Below are 21,671 nucleotides of genomic sequence, written 5' to 3' on the forward strand. Positions count from 1 at the left end.
GTTCATGGCTGAACACAGTCACGTTCTGGCAACTCCTGCGACGCCGCTGGAACCAATCGTATGGGCTTCTGCCTTTCCATTGGACCATTTCAGCGACGTGGAGAGGGGGGATTTGCTGCATGGGTAACAGCCTATCCTCCATACCTACTTTACCCAGGCTTCGCGCACTGGAGAGGACACTCTGTTCCAGAGCCACCATTCAGAGCGTGACACCATAGTCTTCCGAGACTGAAGGATGCCAACAACTCTGAAGGCCTATGATGGACTAACCTTACTGAAGATAAGCAGCTCTAGTTAGTGCTTTGATGGGTGACAACTTTGGAAACCTGGTATATGCTCCCTTGAGGTCCATAATGGAAATGGCAGGATACCTAAGGAGAACAGTTACCTGACAACGAACGTAGCTGTGCTTTGGCAGTCAGGCCAGTAGAAATTGCTTTGGGGCAGTGATTCCCAGACTATGAGCCGTGGCTCCCCGGGGAGTCGTGGAAACCAGCTGGGAGAGTCACAGAATCCTCACAAAAAACCAGCACGCTATACAGTTAGAAGGCTGGTTAGAAGGAGGTTGAAAGGGAGGGTAAAAAGAGTCCAGTCTCTCCAGAGTGCATGGAGGCTGCTTAAAACAACAGTAATAGAGGCCCAGCAGAGGTGTATACCGCAAAGAAAGAAGGGTTCCGCTAAATCCAGGAGAGTGCCCACATGGCTAACCAGCCAAGTTAGAGAGGCTGTGAAGGGCAAGGAAGCTTCCTTCCGTAAATGGAAGTCTTGCCCTAATGAAGAGAATAAAAAGGAACATAAACTGTGGCAAAAGAAATGTAAGAAGGTGATAGGGGAGGCCAAGCGAGACTATGAGGAACGCATGGCCAGCAACATTAAGGGGAATAATAAAAGCTTCTTCAAATATGTTAGAAGCAGGAAACCCGCCAGAGAAGCGGTTGGCCCTCTGGATGGTGAGGGAGGGAAAGGGGAGATAAAAGGAGACTTAGAGATGGCAGAGAAATTAAATGAGTTCTTTGCATCTGTCTTCACGGCAGAAGACCTCGGGCAGATACCGCTGCCCGAACGGCCCCTCCTGACCGAGGAGTTAAGTCAGATAGAGGTTAAAAGAGAAGATGTTTCAGACCTCATTGATAAATTAAAGATCAATAAGTCACCGGGCCCTGATGGCATACACCCAAGGGTTATTAAGGAATTGAAGAATGAAGTTGCAGATCTCTTGACTAAGGTATGCAACTTGTCCCTCAAAACGGCCACGGTACCAGAAGATTGGAGGATAGCAAATGTCACGCCTATTTTTAAAAAGGGAAAGAGGGGGGACCCGGGAAACTATAGGCCGGTCAGCCTAACATCCATACCGGGTAAGATGGTGGAATGCCTCATCAAAGATAGGATCTCAAAACACATAGACGAACAGGCCTTGCTGAGGGAGAGTCAGCATGGCTTCTGTAAGGGTAAGTCTTGCCTCACCAACCTTATAGAATTCTTTGAAAAGGTCAACAGGCATGTGGATGTGGGAGAACCCGTGGACATTATATATCTGGACTTTCAGAAGGCGTTTGACACGGTCCCTCACCAAAGGCTACTGAAAAAACTCCACAGTCAGGGAATTAGAGGACAGGTCCTCTCGTGGATTGAGAACTGGTTGGAGGCCAGGAAGCAGAGAGTGGGTATCAATGGGCAATTTTCACAATGGAGAGAGGTGAAAAGCGGTGTGCCCCAAGGATCTGTCCTGGGACCGGTGCTTTTCAACCTGTTCATAAATGACCTGGAGACAGGGTTGAGCAGTGAAGTGGCTAAGTTTGCAGACGACACCAAACTTTTCCGAGTGGTAAAGACCAGAAGTGATTGTGAGGAGCTCCAGAAGGATCTCTCCAGACTGGCAGAATGGGCAGCAAAATGGCAGATGCGCTTCAATGTCAGTAAGTGTAAAGTCATGCACATTGGGGCAAAAAATCAAAACTTTAGATATAGGCTGATGGGTTCTGAGCTGTCTGTGACAGATCAGGAGAGAGATCTTGGGGTGGTGGTGGACAGGTCGATGAAAGTGTCGACCCAATGTGCGGCGGCAGTGAAGAAGGCCAATTCTATGCTTGGGATCATTAGGAAGGGTATTGAGAACAAAACGGTTAGTATTATAATGCCGTTGTACAAATCTATGGTAAGGCCACACCTGGAGTATTGTGTCCAGTTCTGGTCGCCGCATCTCAAAAAAGACATAGTGGAAATGGAAAAGGTGCAAAAGAGAGCGACTAAGATGATTACGGGGCTGGGGCACCTTCCTTATGAGGAAAGGCTACGGCGTTTGGGCCTCTTCAGCCTAGAGAAGAGACGCTTGAGGGGGGACATGATTGAGACATACAAAATTATGCAGGGGATGGACAGAGTGGATAGGGAGATGCTCTTTACACTCTCACATAATACCAGAACCAGGGGACATCCACTAAAATTGAGTGTTGGGCGGGTTAGGACAGACAAAAGAAAATATTTCTTTACTCAGCGCGTGGTCGGTCTGTGGAACTCCTTGCCACAGGATGTGGTGCTGGCGTCTAGCCTAGACGCCTTTAAAAGGGGATTGGACGAGTTTCTGGAGGAAAAATCCATTATGGGGTACAAGCCATGATGTGTATGCGCAACCTCCTGATTTTAGGAATGGGTTAAGTCAGAATGCCAGATGTAGGGGAGAGCACCAGGATGAGGTCTCTTGTTATCTGGTGTGCTCCCTGGGGCATTTGGTGGGCCGCTGTGAGATACAGGAAGCTGGACTAGATGGGCCTATGGCCTGATCCAGTGGGGCTGTTCTTATGTTCTTATGTTCTTATGTTCTTACAGTGTATAGGATTGCATCCGTAATGGGGAGCTGCAGCCAATGGCCCAGTAAGTCAAGGGAGCTGCCAAAATCTGGACTAAAACATGTTGACTCTTCTGGCAGGCCAGCTGAAACAGAACCAAGGGCTGGGTCTAAAGAGATGGTCCTAAGTACACTGCTCAAAACAATAAAGGGAACACTTAAACAACACATCCGAGATCTGAATGAACGAAATATTCCTATTAAATACTTTGTTCCTGACATAGTTGAATGTGCTGACAACAAAATCACACAACAATCATCAATGGAAATCACATTTATTAACCCATGGAGGTCTGGGTTTGGTGTCATACTCAAAATTGAAGTGGAAAAACACACTACAGGCTGGTCCAAATTCGATGTAATGTCCGTAAAGCAAGTCAAAATGAGGCTCAGTAGTGTGTGTGGCCTCCACGTGCCTGTATGACCTCCCTACAACGCCTGGCATGTTCCTGATGAGGTGGCGGATAGTCTCCTGAGGGATCGCCTCCCAGACCTGGACTAAAGCATCCGCCAACTCCTGGACAGTCTGTGGTGCAACGTGGCGCTGGTGGATGGAGCGAGACATGATGTCCCAGATGTGCTCAATTGGATTCAGGTCTGGGGAATGGGCGGGCCAGTCCATAGCATCAATGCCTTCATCTTGCAGGAACTGCTGAGACACTCCAGCCACATGAGGTCTAGCATTGTCCTGCATTAGGAGGAACCCAGGGCCAACCACGCCAGCATATGGTCAGACAAGGGGTCTGAGGATCTCATCTCGGTACCTAATGGCAGTCAGGCTACCTCTGGCGAGCACATGGAGGGCTGTGCGGCCCCCCAAAGAAATGCCACCCCACACCATTACTAACCCACTGCCAAACCGGTCATGCTGGAGGATGTTGCAGGCAGCAGAACGTTCTCCCTGCCGTCTCCAGTCTCTGTCATGTCTGTCACATGTGCTCAGTGTGAACCTGCTTTTATCTGTGAAGAGCACAGGGTGCCAGTGGCGAGGTTGCCAATCTTGGTGTTCTCTGGCAAATGGCAAACGTCCTGCACGGTGTCGGGCTGTCAGCACAACCCCGACCTGTGGACGTCAGGCCCTCATACCACCCTCCTGGAGTCTGTTTCTGACCGTTTGAGCAGACACATGCACATTTGTGGCCTGCTGGAGGTCATTTTGCAGGGCTCTGGCAGTGCCCCTCCTGTTCCTCCTGGCACGAAGGCGGAGGTAGCGGTCCTGATGCTGGGTTGTTGCCCTCCTACGGCCTCCTCCACGTCTCCTGGTGTACTGGCCTGTCTCCTGGTAGCGCCTCCATGCTCTGGACACCACACTGACAGACACAGCAAACCTTCTTGCCACAGCTCGCATTGATGTGCCATCCTGGATGAGCTGCCCTACCTGAGCCACTTGTGTGGGTTGCAGACTCCGCCTCTTGCTGCCACTAGAGTGACAGCACCGCCAGCATTCAAAGGTCACCCAAACATCAGCCAGAAAGCATAGGGACTGCGAAGTGGTCTGTGGTCACCACCTGCAGAACCACTCCTTTATTGGGGGTGTCTTGTTACTTGCCCATGATTTCCACCTGTTGTCTACTCCATTTGTGCAACAGCATGTGAACTTGATTGTCAATCGGTGTGGCTTCCTAGGTGGACAGTTTGATTTCACAGAAGTGTGACTGACTTGGAGTGACATTGTGTTGTTTAAGTGTTCCCTTTATTGTTTTGAGCAGTGTACTTGTGTATACCCAGTAGGGCTTTTGTGCATGTGAACTGTATTGGAAGTGGCTTCTGAAAAGTTGATGCTTTGGGGAAGGATAAGCCTTGAAAACGAGCCACAACATATTACAAGTTCCAGAACCCACAGCGGATAAAATAACATCACTGGTACCCAGTCAGTGGGTAGCTCTTCTATCATGGTTAGCAGAGCCACAAACCAAAGAGCTACTGTAGCAGGTCAGTTTCCTCCCAGATGTGACACTGTTAAGGGAAGTATGCATTCCTGGACCTGGTGTATATGGCTTGTAGCGATATTTGCCACCATGTGCCCACAGTAATGCCCCCCCAGCATCCCATGTGGGTATTGAGTATGGGTGAGACTGGAAAATGTAAGATCCCAGGAAATTTCTGGGGCTCCATCTTTGGCTCCTGGGCCCCCTTTCTGACCCTCAGCCCAGGTACAGATTACCCCCTTTACCCCCCTCTCCTAGGCCTGCTTGGAGGTTTCGTACTTTAGCTGAGATCTGTTGACAGACCATCCTCCCTGAATTGGTTTAATCTCCTTTGGTCTATACCAGTCATTATCTGCATCTGTTGTGGCACTGAATTCCATAAGTCAGTAATGGCAGAGAGAAGAATGCTTTTCTGGCCTAATCCCATACTACTTTGGAAGGGAGATCTCCTTGAACCTGTAAGCGACCCCCCCCCCCCAAGTTGGAATGGGTGATTTGGCTTAACAATTGTAGTAGTTCACTGACAGGGCCACAGGACTACGTCAGTATTAGAGAGTAGGTGGGAGTAGATTTGTACACCACGAGTGCAGTGATCCAATAACCCTGCTGATGTGTTTTGGAGACACATTATTGAGTGGATTAGTTGCGATGCCAAGAAATGCAACGCTTGGCTTACCTCCTAGCAGAGGCTGGCATCAAGACTCTAGTTCAGAGTCATTCCCTCCGTTTCTCCTCCAGCCCATGTGTGTCTGTATTATTTCAATAGGATCCTTGCACATGAAGCGCTGTGTGCACTCACAAATGCTGTAGAAATGTAGAGTATCAGTATGTGGAAAATTGTTCTCCAGCCAGTCCTTCTGACACTCCTTAAAGATCCCAAGCTGCTTCATGTGTGTTGTTTAATTGTGAATTTCTGCTGATTGTGTCTCCTGGGCCCCAATACAACGTTCCTCTTCTTTGTGAGTTGCTTGGAGAGCTACTCTAGTTGGAAAAGTGGGAAAAATGTATTTGGTTTTGAACCAGAGACCTGGAGGGCGGTGGAGGCTTCTCACTGAAATGTCCCATTTTCACTTTGAAGCAGGTTTTACCCTCTTGAAGAACGTTAATGGCCACAGCGTGCGCTGGGCACTACAAAAAGGATTGTAAACATCTTAAATTTGTTCAGTTAAACCCAGCCACCTCTTGCAGATATTTGAGGTGATTTTTGAGTGTGTGTGTGTGTAAAATAAGAATCCGTTATAAATACACTTGAGAGCGGATGTTGTGAGAGGCAGATCTCTTCCTGAAAAGCAGCAACTGTTGCTTAACAGTTAAGCAAGATACCACTGTAGGTATCTTTGTCACGGTGGAGGGTGCTGTTTCTATGGTGAAATTGGCCTTGTAACTTAAGAAGGGGCTTGAGATGTCATGCAGCTTGTTTTGTGGTGAGCAATTTGGGGAAAGGGGCTGGTGCTACTTGCACACGCTTGTAGTGCGTGAGAGTTGAGCATTGCGGTGTTGCAGTGGCAGGACAGAAGGCTGTAATGAAAGTGCGTTGGGGTTGTGAAATGCATGGGAGGAGTGTTGATCTTCTCTTCCTCTTGGCAGTTGTACGGTGAGGTGGTACAGGTGCGGCAAATGGTGTGGGGTCTGGCATGCCCTTTCAGCGCCACCATTCAGAAAGCCAGGCCATTGCCCTCAGTGCACAGGAGACCAGCAATTCTCACTTAAGTCGCGTGGGGCTTTTTAAAAGAAAAATGCTCAGAGGGTTTCTGTGTAATGTCTGCAACTTTGACCTTTTCCTGATTTGCTCCCTCTTCAGTCTTTTTTCCTGTATTACTGACTTGGGTTTATCTTTTCTCCCCTTTAGAGAGTTTTGAGGTGACAGTCACCAGAGAAGGTGATAAAGGGTTCTTTCTATCCCTTTTTATGACTATTAACCCACTAACTTTGGCTATGAAATGGGGAATCAGCACTTAAACAGAAGATCCTGTCATGCTCTCCCAACCCCATTCTGTTCTCCCAGTTTTTTCCTCTCCCCTCCCACTCAAAATATATTGATTAGACAATGTGATGTAACCAACCCTCGGTTAGAAATATCGGTAAATCAGACATCCGTTTGAACTGTGTGGTATTAATATTTCAGGCTGTGTAGGTTTTCTAAAAAGTGTTTTTCTCAGGCTTGCTTTTTTGAGGGTACCTTTTGATGCCATGTGCGCTATGGAACATTCAACCGCAGGTCACAGTCAAGCATTTGGCTCACCTTGGCTGCAGTGAAGCTGGCATGCTGTGACCCAAGTGCAGGCACCGCATCGTAAGCGTAAATAAAGATACAAGAGCGCCTGGTGGGCATGGCACGTGCGGCTCCTATTATTCCCCTTTTCAGCGCTAACCATAGTGCAGGATTGGGTCTCCACCAACATGAGCACAAGCAATGGCTGGTTTTCCGCATAACCGAAACTGGTCTGAAGCAGGTTTGTAAACACTGGTTTTTGAAACCAACTTGGGTGAATGGTAATTGGTGCAGATGCAGCCCTGCTCCATGGCTGGCTCCCCTCCCGGATGTGCTTAGGAGCAAGCAGGAGTGTGCCGGCATGTGAGATACTGCCAGTCCTCTAGCCGTGATTAGGAGGCTAAGGATGTTATGCTTGTACTAGGCTCACATCAGTCTCTTCCAGGCTGTAGGACTGTCCAGGAGACCTGCAGGGAATTGAACCCCTGCAAGCCAGCACAGAGGGAGCATCTGGCTTTATGCAGATGATGGAGGAGCTAGTAGGTAGCTGTTGAAATGGATGCCTGAAAAGTTGGTATTTCTACCTTTCTCATTCGGTAGTTCATCCCGATCCCTAACTTTTTGTTTTTGTTTTTTAAGCCAGGTACATTGCACAGGAAGACTTTGTCCTTTTTTGATTCCTTGACAGAATATTTTTGTTAATTATAGTGCTGACTCTTCGCTATACCTTGAAGCTTTCTTTCCACCTGTGTTCTGTGTGTTTTTCTCTTCTCCAACTCTGTAACTGCATTTTTAACCTTCCGCTATGGTCAAAAACCAACCAGTTGCCCAGCTGTTTCCCAGTAGCTTGGCCTAGAAGAGACTCCCTGTGGGCTTGGCTGTCTGCTCTCTTAAGACCTCTACTCTGTTTTGGCCTTCAAGTTCTCCTGTGAAATGCCTGTCTACATTTCTTTTTTCCTCTCTCTTTTTGTATTCCTGCATGAATGGATGCAAAGTAAACCAACTGCTTGGAAAGCAAATGTATGCCTTTTGATTTATTCTTATGAATTCAAGTCCCCAGAACTCTCACCCATCTTAAAGCACAATGCCTCTTTGCTTGGTCCACAGACCCTCACAAACCCTTGGCTGCAAAATTGTTGAGTGACTTGTTTAAAACAAAACTCACGCGTGTGCACACAGAAGTATGTACGTGCGCACCTGTTACCTTAAAATGTTAACCGTCTTTGCTTTGAATCTCTTAGGTGAGATTTGTGGATTTAAAATTCACGGGCAAAATGTCCCCTTTGAAGCGGTGGTGGTGGATAAATCCACTGGGGAGGGAATGATACGCTCCAAAGAAAAGCTGGACTGTGAGCTGCGGAAGGACTACACATTCACCATCCAGGCCTATGACTGTGGGAAGGGACCAGATGGAGCAAACATGAAAAAATCCCACAAGTAAGTACAGCGTGGGCGGGAGAGAGGAGAAACTGGAATTAAGCCTGATCTTTTCCTGATGGAGTGTGGTTTCTGCGTCTTGGAATGAATGAATGAATGAATGAAAGCCAGGTGATTGTCAGCCGTGGCCACCCATGATTTTGGTACCAGTACTGCAGAAGCAGCAACAGAGTGAGAATTTTCAGGTGCTTGCACCCAAATTCTGACTTAAGGTTACAGGCGTGCCCCTGTATCCGTGGGGATTCCATTCCAGAACCTCCCGTAGTTACGTGACACTGCGGATATGGGCAAATACCTCCCCCCCCCCCCCGGAGGTGAGGAGAGCTCTGCTCTGCCTTATAAAGCATTAAAAACGCAAATTCCTATTTCATGGAAAAACAGAGTTGCTTTTTTAGAACTGCCAGGATCAGAGGATTCTCCAGAGGTAAGGGACCAAATCCATGGATAAGTATTCAGGATCCACAGATACGGCTCCCCCCCAAAAAAAATATTTTCCCCCCCCCTGCTTTTCTTGCCAGTAGTTTGCGGTTCAAAATTGTAACTTGCACTATGATGGGAAAAGGTGGAGGAAACAAACTCTGAGACCATGGCCACTGTTTTTGGAGGGGAGGAATCACATGGCAACTGGTCCCAACCAGGCTGAGGGGGGAGTCTGCCTTGCACAGGAAAAGTAGGGATCAAAGACACCTGGACTGCCAAAAACTACCAAGAGTAACTGATGGGAGTGATTTATTCCCTTTGTGGACACTCTTTATTGAAAGATCTTTGGCAAAAAAAGACAACTTTTGAAATCATATAAAATGTACACAGACACAATACACTACAAACAGAAAGCCAAAAGTAATTACATAATCACATCTTTGTGAATGAGAAAATCACAGGGTTTTTAAGGATGCTCGGAAATTGTACAAAGGTTATAAAGGTACAAAGGTTCAGTTTTCACTAAATGTTTCAGATGGGAGCCTATCTGGCTTGTGTTGTCTGGATCAACAGTTTCAACTATCGTAATATTTCATCTGCTTTTGTACGTTTGTCCATAGCAGTATATTCCCTTGCTAAAGATAGGTTTATTCCCACTGCATTCTGCCTGTAGACTGTTTGTGCCCTTCAAGTTGTAGGTTTTTTTTGGGGGGGGGGGGAAGTCTTCTCTTAGGTGGCAGGGGCAGTTCTGGGAGAGAAGGAGCCCACTCCAGCCAAGGCACAGTCTTGTCCTCATGTGTAGCAGAAGTTCAAGTAGTCTAATCTGTGGATTAGACAGGTGTCTGTAGTAGATTCTTGGTGCGTCCAGTTCATTTCAGCGTTGAATTGGATTTTGCAGGGCTTTGGAGAAATTTGTTTATTGTGAAAGGCAATATTAGTGCTGAGGTCAGGCATGTGATTATGAAGCAGAGCCCTTTGGAGGGAGGGTCTGTGGTATAAATCCTTCTTTGCAGTCCTTGACAGCATTGGGGTTGCTGCCCTGAAGGGCTGATGTAGTATTTGGAGTGGATTACCCAGTGGATGACCCAGTAAAAGTTGGAGCTGGTGGTGATCTCATAGCTAGTTGGACTTGAAGCTGCTTAAAATATGCAGATGAAGCATTTTTTAAAATGGAAGTGGGGGGCCATGTTGATAACAGCTGCTGCCTGAGGGGAAGACCAAGCAGAGCTGAGGGAGGGTCACCAAAGAAAAATACTCAGTCACTCTTACTTCTGTCTTGTGTGGCAAGTGCAATTTTCCCCCTCTGTTATGTGGCATCCAAAGAGTGGCATCTGTGGGGAAATAAGGCATTTTAAGAACTCCACCACAAGTTGCAGGTCCCCTTTGGTCTCTCTTTACTCAGCAGGGGAGCAAAAGGAGGCTCTTCCTGAAAACGGTGCACAAATTAATCAATGCTTTTGAAGGACAGAGGAGTTTTGTTTCTGAATAATGTTTGCATTTCTGATATTTGATCCTCCGTGGAGCACTTAGTTTGCTTCATAGTAAAGGACCTTCATATGTAACCTTCAGGTACAAGAGGGAAGGACTGACAGTTCCAGACTTCTTGGGGCTTTTTCTGTTGCACATATAATACCACATGGGTGGATTGGTGAACTGCCACTTCTTGTTACTTTGTTTTCCTCTCTGCCGTTGTGATGAAAGGGCTGGTCTTCCGGAAGGCTTGACCCAGGATGTACATAGGCAATGCCAGAGTGACTGACACCTGTCTCTAGTGAGACAACGGGCCAGGGAGGATCCACTGAACTTTGCTTACAGGAAAGTTGCTTGGAGTTAGCCTTGACTGAAAAGTGTATGCTTATGTGGTTTGAGATGGTAGATGGAAAGCAGTTTCTCTCCCAATGGCAGAACCAGCAGTCATAAAGTGAAACTGACAGGAGAGCAAGGATGGACATAAAGAGGCGACTAGCTTGATCAGTAGTTACTAGTCACAGTGGAATGAGAGCTGCCTCTGAATCCCAATGCACGGGAGAGCATAAGAGCTCACCTCTTTCGTGGGCTCACCACACATGTCTGTAGTTCTCTGCCTCGGTGTTTCTTTCCATAAATTGGGAATAACGGCAATCTTGCAGAGGTGGGAGAGAAAGCATTCTAAAGTGCTTTAGGGTAAGTGTGCAGTGAAGCCTAATTGGGGGTTTGCTGTGAGGAACAGTGAAAGCCTGAGGTTTTGTTTTGACACCGCTGCATGTTAATCGCACCCTGCTCTTTGTTTCCAGGGCAACAGTGCATATCCAGGTGAATGATGTCAATGAGTATGCGCCAGTGTTTAAAGAGAAATCCTACAAAGCAGCCGTGATTGAAGGAAAGAAGTATGACAACATCCTGAAGGTAGAAGCCGTGGATGCCGACTGTTCTCCACAGTTCAGTCAGATCTGCAGCTATGAAATTGTGACCCCAGATGTCCCCTTTACTATTGACAAAGACGGTAAGGAGAACTTACAGGCAGGATGTCTGGCTTTTGTTTGGGGTTCAGGATACTGTCCAATTAGTCCTGTACTGCAGTGGCATTTAAAAAATGTCCCCCATCTTGAACATATTGAACATAGGATCATTAACCAATGAGAAGCTTCTCTGAAAGAGATCTGACTTACCTCCGTACAAGAGACCTAAGGGTGGGGGGTGTTCTAAGTAGAATGAATCACTCACATGGTAAAACAAAAGCATGTGAAAATAGCAGGTCTGCATTGTAGAAAGCTATCCCTTAGATTAGAATCTGAGTGAGAGCCTGGGCCTTCTTTGGTATTGGACAGGCAGGGTGTCCAGAGCACCCCTGTTGTCTGTAGTCAAAGCTGCCTACCACTGCCTTTGGAAGGGGGTGCAACAGCACACACCATATCCAAACCCCCTTCCCAGTCCTGATCTGCCTGCACAGATCAACATGGACTTCCATCAGCAGTATTGCTGGCACAGGTCAAAGTGAACCTGTTGCAGCTGCTGAAGCTTACTCCAGGGCATAGAAACAAATGTTACCTTACTGTGAGGAGATTTCCAGCAGCCGAAAATCTCTTGCAGGATGGAGCTTAGTGTTGCCCCTGGAATTTATGTTGATTGGACTGCCCATCACCCTGACAGGCAAGCAAAGTTAGAAGGAAGCAGGTTAGCATGTTTCCTCTATTTATATAAAAGCTTTAGAATGTCTTGTCATGGAGACCCTATTCAGATGCTGCGCTGTGCTAACTTTGGTTTTTAAAGTTCCAAGAGTTGACCTTTTTAACAATTGGCTTCCCACCGTTGTCAGGTTACATTAAGAACACTGAGAAACTCAACTACGGCAAGGAACACCAGTACAAGCTCACGGTGACAGCTTACGACTGCGGAAAGAAGAGAGCGACTGAAGATGTGCTTGTGAAGATTAGCATTAAGCCAACATGCAAACCAGGCTGGCAAGGTAAGCTTTGTGGCTTCCTGTGACTGTTTAGATGCTTCTCCAAGCACCCAGGGACCTCTAAATTTCTCGTTTTGCGATTCAGGCTGGAGCAAAAGAATGGAGTACGAGCCTGGGACCGGCACACTCGCTCTCTTCCCCAATATCCATTTGGAGACCTGTGACGAGCCCATCACATCTGTCCAAGCCACCGTTGAGCTGGAGACCAATCATATTGGGAAAGGATGTGATCGAGATACTTACTCTGAGAAATCCTTGCACAGGCTTTGTGGTAAGACTTTCCTTCCCCAGCCTGTGAAGAATCAAATGGCATGTGGTGCTAGTTTTCTTTTCCCTTTATAACCTGAATATTTCTTCTCTCAGGGAAAACTAGGTGATGAGGGTGGAAGAGACTCCATGTGGTGGCAAATAATCAATGTGTGAACTAGATTTGGTTTGATCTGTGGAACTCCTTGCCACAGTATGTGGTGATGGCATCTGGCCTAGATGCCTTTAAAAGGGGATTGGACAAATTTCTGGAGGAAAAATCTATCACAGTTTACAAGTCATGATGTGTATGTGCAACCTCCTGATTTCAGAAACGGACTAAGTCGGAATGCCAGATGCAAGGGAGGGCCCCAGAATGCAGGTCTCTTGTTGTCTTGTGTGCTCCCTGAAGCATTTGGTGGGCCACTGTGAGATACAGGAAGCTGGACTAGATGGGCCTATGGCCTGATCCAGCGGGGCTGTTCATAAGATCTTCAAATTCCTAAGGAAAACAGGCGTCTTCCATCTCCATTTCATCTTAGCTTGCCCTGAACAGATTAAAAAAAAAAAAATTCCTGTCTAGAGGTGCTTGAGCAGTGTAGAAATACAGTTTTGTGGCTATCCACTTTATTCCTGCAATGGAATAGATAGTCCTCATCCCCCCATTAATGACAGAACTGTGGTTCCCAAACAGGTGTTGGGACCCACCTTTTAAAAAAAAAAAAAGTTTCACTTCACCAGCCACTCAGGCCTCTGTGGCTATAATGGTGATTGGTTAGCAGTGCTTTCCCCAAGTAGCAGGTTGTTTAACCCTTGATTCACATAGTCTAATTTGCCCTGTCAGTTTTGTGAACCAGCCAAAATTAGGTCATGACCCACTGGTGAACCTTGGCAGTTACTGGGGGAAGGAACTGTGAATTGTACCTACTCATCTGTATTACCAGGACCAAGAGATGGATCAGTGTTCCCCATCAGTATGCCCTATAAATGGGTAACATACATATTTCTTTGGATTTGTATTGTTTCTAAGCTGATCTGTGTCGAAATTGAGATAGCATTATAAAAAGGAAAACGAATTCCTGATGAACACCTGATGGAGGCTGGATTTGGCCCTTCCCTTTGCTGCTGACAGCTCAGAGGTCTTTCTGTATTTAGTACTGGGCAGGAGAAAGTTGAAAAATAATCCAAAATGAGGATTCGGCTAGTGAAAGGCTATTAGCATGTAATGTAATTCCCAGCACAGAGCAGGAAAAGTGGGCTTCTGGTCGTTGGAGCTGGAGAGCAAATTCCAAATATGGACACGGGATATTGGCCTCCTTAAAAATGGAGTGCAATTCAAAGCTGATAGGTTTGTGTCGTTTTGCTCCAGAGGAAATTCATCTCACTCTGGGCTGCAGTGCTAATCTTTGGTTCTTGAGACTGATGCTGAATGTAAAAAAGGAAGTTGTTTTTCTCTGTGGTATTTTACAAGTGCTCTGTTAATCATAATGATGATGATTTAATTATAGGCGCTTCCTCTGGCACAGCGGAGCTGCTCCCTCCACCAAGCAGTACAGCAAACTGGACCATAGGCCTCCCTACCGACAATGGCCACGACAGTGACCAGGTCTTTGAATTCAACGGCACTCAGGCTGTGAGGGTTCCAGACAACGTTGTCACCATCAACATGAAGGAGCCATTTGTGATTTCAGTGTGGATGAGGCATGGGCCTGGCTCTCGGGAGAAGGAGACCATCCTCTGCAATTCTGACAAGACAGGTTGGACTGTCTGCATTGCTCAGAGTGCATGTGCTCATCAGCCATTGGCTGTGATGTCATGGAACGTTCACAAATGTTCTAAATATGGTGAAGAATGGAATAATTCATGTCTGACGACTTCAGAACAACGAGTCCTTCCCCAATCCACTGCTTTTCCCTAGTTACTAACATTGCAACCTGTCTACTGCTTTGCATTACCAGCAGTTGGAAGTGTGGGTGTCTGGAGTATTGTGTCCAGATCTGGTCACCACATCTCCAATAGGGTATAGTGGAAATGGAAAAGGTGCAAAAGAGAGCGACTATGTTCTTATGTCTCTTGGCTTGTCTCTTCTCGTTAGCAGGTGTTGCAATTTGATGCCTTGATCTAGTCACAAAAGGAGCTGCACACACAAAAGGCTCTCTTGATTCCAGGAGAACATATTTCTCCTCTCTCTTCTCACCATCTCTCCCACCCCCCGCCATGGCGACGGTGTGAATAGCATTCTCTGTGAATAGAATCACTCCGTGAATGCTGCAAACAGTAATTTTAAAGATGGTATTGATACAAAAGAAACGTGATAACTTGGGCTTCATAATTGCAACTTAATGGAGCACAATAATTGTGTGTCTTGTCATCTGGAGGCTGAAACGTCCATTTTGAGTCATGAAATACCTCCTATGGATATCTGAGAGCCAGAATATCAAAGCCAAACAAAACAGCCTTTTCCTGCTTTTGATCCACTCCAGCTTAACTTAAAAAGGGACCTCCAGGCACCTCACAAGCAGTTATGACAGATAATTCAGAACAGTCAATAATCAAAGCTATCACAAGCCAAGCAGGCAAGCAGAATCCAGCAACCAGAGTCACTAAAACTGTACAATACACTCTAAAACAAACTGACAGGTCCTCATTGTCCATTTAAAAGTGGGCGTTGTAAGGACCAGTTCGTCTTCACAGGGGAGGTAGTTATGTAATCCAGGAGCCACCCGTGAAAAGTCCCTGTCTTGCATTCCCATCAGCCGTTCCTTGTATGGTGATGGAACGTGAAGCAAAGCTTATTGATGACTGCAGCAAGCGGTCTTTTAGTTCAGGAGTCTCTAAACCCCAGCCCGGTGAAACCATGGCGAGCCTCTATCCATCCTGCAGCCAGCCTCTGGTCCGCTGAGAGCCTCTGGCCCACTCATTGAGCTGTGCTCCAATCATGTCCAGAGTGTGTTCTGAGGATGGGGGAATGGGAGTCAGTTTGAGTGGGTGCTTTATTTCTGTGGAGTGTGTTGGTGCTTGGGGAAATCCTGATGTATTTATTTAAATTTTATTTAAAAAAACTTTTTTTTTCTGGCCCTTGACACTGTGCCAGATACTTGATGTGGCCCTCTGGTCAAAAAGTTTGGAGAGCACTGTTTTAGATGATGAAGTCCCAAGGCATGGAGGGAATGAGAACCGTGCTTTCTTAAAGGTGGTTCTTGAGTATTGTGGACTTCTTTTGTCTGAAGGGCTCTGGTCTCCCTGCCAGATGGTGAACAAGTAGGAAGTCCACAGTTCCCCTTTTCCCAACACCTGACAGCCCATCAGTGTGAGCTGCTTCTCCATCATTCTGCCCTGTCTTTCCTTCCAGACAAGTTGAAAGATATGGCAGGACAGTTGTTTTTTAAAGAGGAAGGGAAAGAGGAAGTAAAGTGAGGCAAAAGAGAGCAGGCAGGTGGGTGGGAGATTGAAGGGAGGGTACCAAAGCAGCCCCTCGCAAAGCCTCCAGCAGGATTGACCTCATTCAGGTAGACTAACCCAGTATAAACTGTACAGACCTGACTCTCGAACCACAATGGCGTAGCTGCCACCTGGGATCAGATGTTGCTGTCCCCATGGGTTTGTGTGTGTGTTTCTTATAAAGAGAACTGGAGATGGTGTGTTGGCATTTAAAATGGTGGCGTAGCTGGAGGGGATGGAGCACTCAGTCTGGTGGGGTGGGCAAGCGGCTCCTCCCTTGAGAGCCATTCCCGGCGGGGGAGGGGGCAAAATGGAGTCGTACGGCTCTCTCTGTTTCATTTTTGCTGCTTTCCTCACTGCTGATCTGTTTGTCTCTGTGGACAACCCCAATGAACAGTCAATTGGCGAAAAGACATTTTCCTCTTCTTCTGAAATACTAGCCAGGCCACCAAAAAGAAATTACTATAAAACTGCCCTAACGGGAGGTGTATTTCTCTGCAAATGTCCTGCTTTTTCTGCCTGCGGTGTGCATGTTAAAGCGGCTCCCTCACCTGTCACAAGAGGGTGTTTAACCTGGGCAAGCGTCATGTGATCTGCTAAGGGTTGTCTCATAAATTGCATTGGAAATGGAGGCAGGGGTGGGGAAAGCGCTAACGAGTTTCACCTCTCTCTTGCACTAGATATGAATCGACATCACTACTCGCTCTATGTGCACAACTGCCGCCTTGTGTTCCTCTTCCGCCAAGATCCGTCCGAGGGACAGAGCTACAAGCCTGCGGAATTCCACTGGAAACTGAACCAGGTGGGCCAACTGAATGAGGTTGGTTTAGACCAGTGGTGGTTAAACTGGTGGCACCATTGAAACTTAAAAGGGGCACTTCCCCCTTAACCCAGAAATGGATGCCCCAATAGCACTGCAGCAGTTGCAGCCCTGTGAAGACCCAGGAACATTTTAATGTCACTTGGGGGATTGTGCAGCCTTGAGGAGTCCTGGAGGCTTGCAGCCCCCTCGGCAAGCCTCCCCTCTGCAGTAGTGAGCTCTGATCTGCAAATGGAGCTCACTTCCAGTTTCAGTCAGGTCTCGGAGCTTCCGAGGCCAGAAGTGAGCTCTGATTGCTGATCAGAGCTCACTGCTGTGGAGGGGAAGCTTGCCGGGGTGGGGGCTGTGCAATCCCTCCAGGTACATTAAAATGCTCCTGGGTTCCCGTAGTGCTGCGGTTGCTGTGGCACCCCCATCTCAGTCTGTGTCAAAACTTAGCAGCGCTTCTCAGACTCCTGAAGAGTTTGCGAACCACTGGTTTAGACATTTGGAGGAGACCTTAACCCAACAGGTAAAGCCCTTAAGAGGGGTTGAGAGGAAGACATGCCTCTGGTGTAGTAAAGACTTAATGACACTTGAGAAGCCAAAGAGTTGGCATGTTACTGGTAGTCTGGAAGTCTGGGGTGTCTCCCTGAGCCCATGCTTTTGCCATCATGTGGTGGGGCTGCCTTGTAGATCTTCACGTTAAGTTGCACATATTTTCAAAGGTTATGCAAGATTGTGGATAATCTATGTGCAGTTGCTCTTGGGTGTGACTTTCATAACATGTACAAAGTGCCGACATAATTTTTTGTCAGGTGTGAATGTTACTCCTCCACACACACACAAAAGGTTCCAACAAGCTATAAAGTAACTTGTAAGCTATAAAGTAACAGTCCACTTTGCCGTTTTAAAACACTGTACCTTTCCAGGTGTGCGATAAGGAATGGCATCATTACGTCCTCAACGTAGAATTCCCCACAGTGACACTCTATGTCGATGGAGTTCCCTTTGATCCTTTCCCGGTGACAGAAGACTATCCACTTCACCCCTCCAGAATAGAATCCCAGCTGGTGGTTGGAGCTTGTTGGCAAGGTAATGGGCCTCCAGGGTCTCTGTTGGGCAGGCAACAAGTTGCAGTGATAGTGAGAAGGTCTACTAGAAATTTGCTGCTAGACTTTTTGCCCTCAACCCATTGGTTGCGACTTACGGGCACAATCCATTGGGGCTGTCTGTTGTAGTTTTTTTGTTTTTTTTTTTGCTGCTGTGCAAGGGAAGTGATGGAAAAGGCACCTGCAGTGTCCTTGTGACAGGTGATGTGTGGGAGTATATTGTGCCACCTCATTCTTCTTCCCTAATTATTGTGGGTTTTATAGAGGGATGGGTGGGACACATCTGGTCCGATGGAACAACCGTACTGTAGCTAAGCTGCTCTGGATGGGGTCAGTGCCTGTATGGGAAATCTGGGAGTCCAGCACGCACCACCATGAGCTTAGGCATGGAAGGCAGGGCATGCAAGACATGTTTGCGAGGTCCAGTTGATGGGGAGAATGCCAGTCTGCTGGCTGATCTGCTTCAGAAATAAAGCAATTTAGTGCAATGTTAATGTCAACAAAGGAAAACTTGATCACCTTACTCTGCAACGAAGGGCGGAGGCCTGAATGGGTGTGAAAATTAGCTGTGCCACCCTAAATGTGCAAGTGCTGTAGAATTAGTGGGTAACATGCTGTGGATTGCAGCTCCTGTTCTCGTGTCTCTCTCCCCCAATGCTTTTCATTTTTGCAGGGCTAGAGAGCAGTGTTTCCTTTGGTCTGTATTCTGCCCCCGCCCCCATCATGTTTTGCTGCTTAGAGCTATAAAAAGCAACACGTCAGCAGCAGTAGGTATAACATGCAGAGCAGGTTTAAACAGCCATTCTGCTGAGTCACAGCCTCCAGTGCTGCCGAGACCATTTCTTGCTGCATTGTGAGAAAACAGACCTCGGGAATGGTGCAGGCTGGGAGGAAGAGGAGCGACGTTCTCTCCGGTGTGACTTTGTCTTCCTCCCACCCTTTTTATAAAGATGGCAGCTCGCCTCTTGCACTGATCATCATCATAATGCCAGTGACTAGGAACCTGTAGGAGGAAGTGCCATGTTGAATACCTTGAATAGAAATATATCAGTGTCGACTTACTTGGCAACTTGCCCTTGTACCTATTTGGAGGGATGGCTCTCCAGCACTGTGTGTGTGTGTGTGTATGAGATTGGTGACTACCTTTGGGCAGACACACCTGCAGATCTGGTGTGTGGGCCTGCGTGTCCTGCTCTTGTCTCACACTTGTCTGGAAGCACCATCACTGCCCTCTTTTCTTGTGTGTACACAGTTGGCTGTCTTCTAGGGAACCTTGGGGTTGTTCGTTGCTTGGTGCGAAGGTTGGTCAAGGCATCTGAACTTCCCTGAAAGACAGCTGGTTCTCCTTGCCTACTTTTCATTGCAATGTGCAGTTCTAAGGCCAGGAGGAGGATTGCTGTAGTTTGTCATCCCATGCAGTGAAACCTGGTCACCCTGGTTAGTGTTGCCATGACCTGAGACCAGGTCTAGAAGTGGTGGAGGGGACTGGACTGTAGACTGGAGTTCCATCTCCCCCAATGCGTGCACCAAGAAAACCATTAGAACAGAAATAATGAATTAGCATAGCCCTTTTCCTGCTGCTCTCATTTTCTGTCTGCTGACAGTTATATTATTTGAGGGAGCATTAAAGAGACACATTAAACAGCTGTCTCACCTGCAGCCTGAAGCAGTGATTTCCATCCTGTCCCCTCAAGATTTTCCCATCGTGTTCTTGGCATGTGTTGGTGTGTATGTGTTCTGCAAGGCGCTCCAGAAAGTTCTGCAGCATGCTGGGATTCCATGGTGGACGTGCAGGGGCTCCTCAGTGGATGAGTCACAGTGGGGAAAAATTTCCTGAAAATGGAGAGATGGGAAAGGGTGTGAGAGTATTGTGCTAGGAGGCCCCTGCGCTCATGTCCAAACCTCTTTGCTTGCATTTGAAGTGGAGATCTCAATGCAGAGAGCAACCAGGCATCAGGCTAGCGGAGCACGTCCTCCAATCCCCATGTAACGGGACAGATCAGTCTGTTACTCTAATCACTCAGTTCCTTGTCCCTGTTCTTTGTCTTGCTTCTCTACAGAATATACAGGAAATGAGAATGACACAGAAACAGCGACCGAGACCCCTGCAGGTTGCTGATGTTCTTATTTTATTATTTTTTGTGTGTGTTCTCTCACTTCTAAGCCAAGACATTGCTTCATCTCACCCATAAAGCATGAAACGACAGCATTGCCTTAAGGCCATTGAAACAACATAATCTGTCATGGGGCTTGTTTTCTCCATTGTGACTTTTTTGTTTCTTGCGCGTTCACTTTTTTCTCTTTCCCCCTCCCCCACCCAGTGATAATACCCAAATGCACACTTTTGTATATAGGCTTAAAAGCAATGGAGACTGCCTTGAAAATGAAGGAGAAAGCATTTGTTGCAAAGAAAGATTAATGCGCTTGTTTTGTTCGGCTGTCACTGCATGCAAAGAAATAAGGAGGTGTTGCATTTGCCTGCTCTCCTCATTGGGTTGATCCCCTCCTGAAACAAACTGGCCAGTTGGAAGAACTGCCATGATCATGCTCTCTGCCCAAAGTGACAAGGAGATGGCGGTGTGTTGGGAGGGGCTACAAGTGTCAGAATGTTGCATTAGTTTGTGTACTGGAGGGACTGTTGCGCACCCTGCTTCCGCATACTAGTCATGACAGACGTTTGATCATTCTTGTCCTTTAGTAATGGCTTGCCCGTTTTGGTTTGAGACAATTAGTTTATGTTCCATTAATTTTCAATGGCACCACTTTGTCATTCTACGTTTAGTGCTTTACTGGGCAGAAAAAATAGCTTTCTAATCGTTTAGTGCTTGCAAGAGTCAACTGAGAATCAGCTCAGGGCAAGAGTTGTTAAATACAGTCATGTCTTGGCGTCTGTGGGTCAGGGCACGCCAGACCTCCTACCAGGGCTACCTCGCTACCAGGGCTGTGCTCTGGTTGTGTCTGGAGGATTCCAAGACACCTGGTTTTTGGAAAAAAACTGGAAGTGACATTCTAAGACCTCTCAGAGACCTCAGAACATCTTCTGGATATGCTGCAGTCATGTTCATAGAGTTTGGGCCTCAATTGGGGGACCTACATTGAGTCAAATCCATGGATGACAAGGTCATCATATTTAGCACTTGTTGTTGTTGTTAGTAGTTGTCATCATATTTATGTCAACTTCTGTTAAACATTGAAAGAAATCTTTGTTCATTTCTAATGGTCCTAGTACAGGGGTGTCAAACTTGTTTTATACAGAGGGCCGAAGTTAGCATGCAGGGCACCTGCTGAGGGCCGGATGTGATGTCATTAAGCAGAAAGTAACATCATTAAGCAGCTGATGGCCAGAAATCAGCACTTTGTTCTCACAGAAAACTCATTAACTGCAAATGACAGAAGAGAAAATACCAAATCTTGGTCATATTTCAAGATATGGAGGTGCCCGATTTTCACGTAGGCTACTTTTCAGCAGTAACACCTCAGCACTGCTCAGCAGCTGAAAGCCTGAGGGTTGGATAAAAAGCTTCCAGGGGCCGCATTCGGCCCCCGGGCCTTATGTTTGACACCCCTGTCCTAGTAGATTTAACCTAGATATATATTTAAGATATATAAATATTCTTAAAAAATTGTTTTTAAGCTAAAGCCCACCAGTAGGTACCATCTTAGGAGAAGCATTCCCTCCAGTGAATGTGAAGAGGGAATGTCTCTTCTAAGGTTGCAATCCAAAAACCCACTTACCTGGGAGTATGTCCCATTAAACTCAGTGGGAGTACTAAGTAGGGATGCCTA

At 46.9% G+C, this 21,671-nt stretch overlaps 1 protein-coding gene across 2 annotated transcripts in view; it reads left to right on the forward strand.

The window, feature by feature from the left end:
- Positions 1-21,671, forward strand: part of CLSTN1 (calsyntenin 1) — a 58,270-nt gene that overhangs the window by 25,016 nt on the left and 11,583 nt on the right. Inside the window, exons 3-11 of one of the 2 annotated variants that reach the window (XM_066637018.1) lie at positions 6,626-6,655; positions 8,230-8,425; positions 11,119-11,327; positions 12,141-12,290; positions 12,373-12,558; positions 14,042-14,290; positions 16,655-16,776; positions 17,706-17,868; positions 19,946-19,996. In XM_066637018.1, coding sequence (XP_066493115.1) covers positions 6,626-6,655; positions 8,230-8,425; positions 11,119-11,327; positions 12,141-12,290; positions 12,373-12,558; positions 14,042-14,290; positions 16,655-16,776; positions 17,706-17,868; positions 19,946-19,996 — 1,356 coding nt within the window. The remainder of the gene's footprint in view (positions 1-6,625; positions 6,656-8,229; positions 8,426-11,118; positions 11,328-12,140; positions 12,291-12,372; positions 12,559-14,041; positions 14,291-16,654; positions 16,777-17,705; positions 17,869-19,945; positions 19,997-21,671) is intronic. The other variant, XM_066637019.1, reaches the window with a different exon arrangement.

The sequence above is a fragment of the Tiliqua scincoides genome, chromosome 9 (genome assembly GCF_035046505.1).
Source record: "Tiliqua scincoides isolate rTilSci1 chromosome 9, rTilSci1.hap2, whole genome shotgun sequence".
In the NCBI taxonomy this organism is placed as follows: domain Eukaryota; kingdom Metazoa; phylum Chordata; class Lepidosauria; order Squamata; family Scincidae; genus Tiliqua; species Tiliqua scincoides.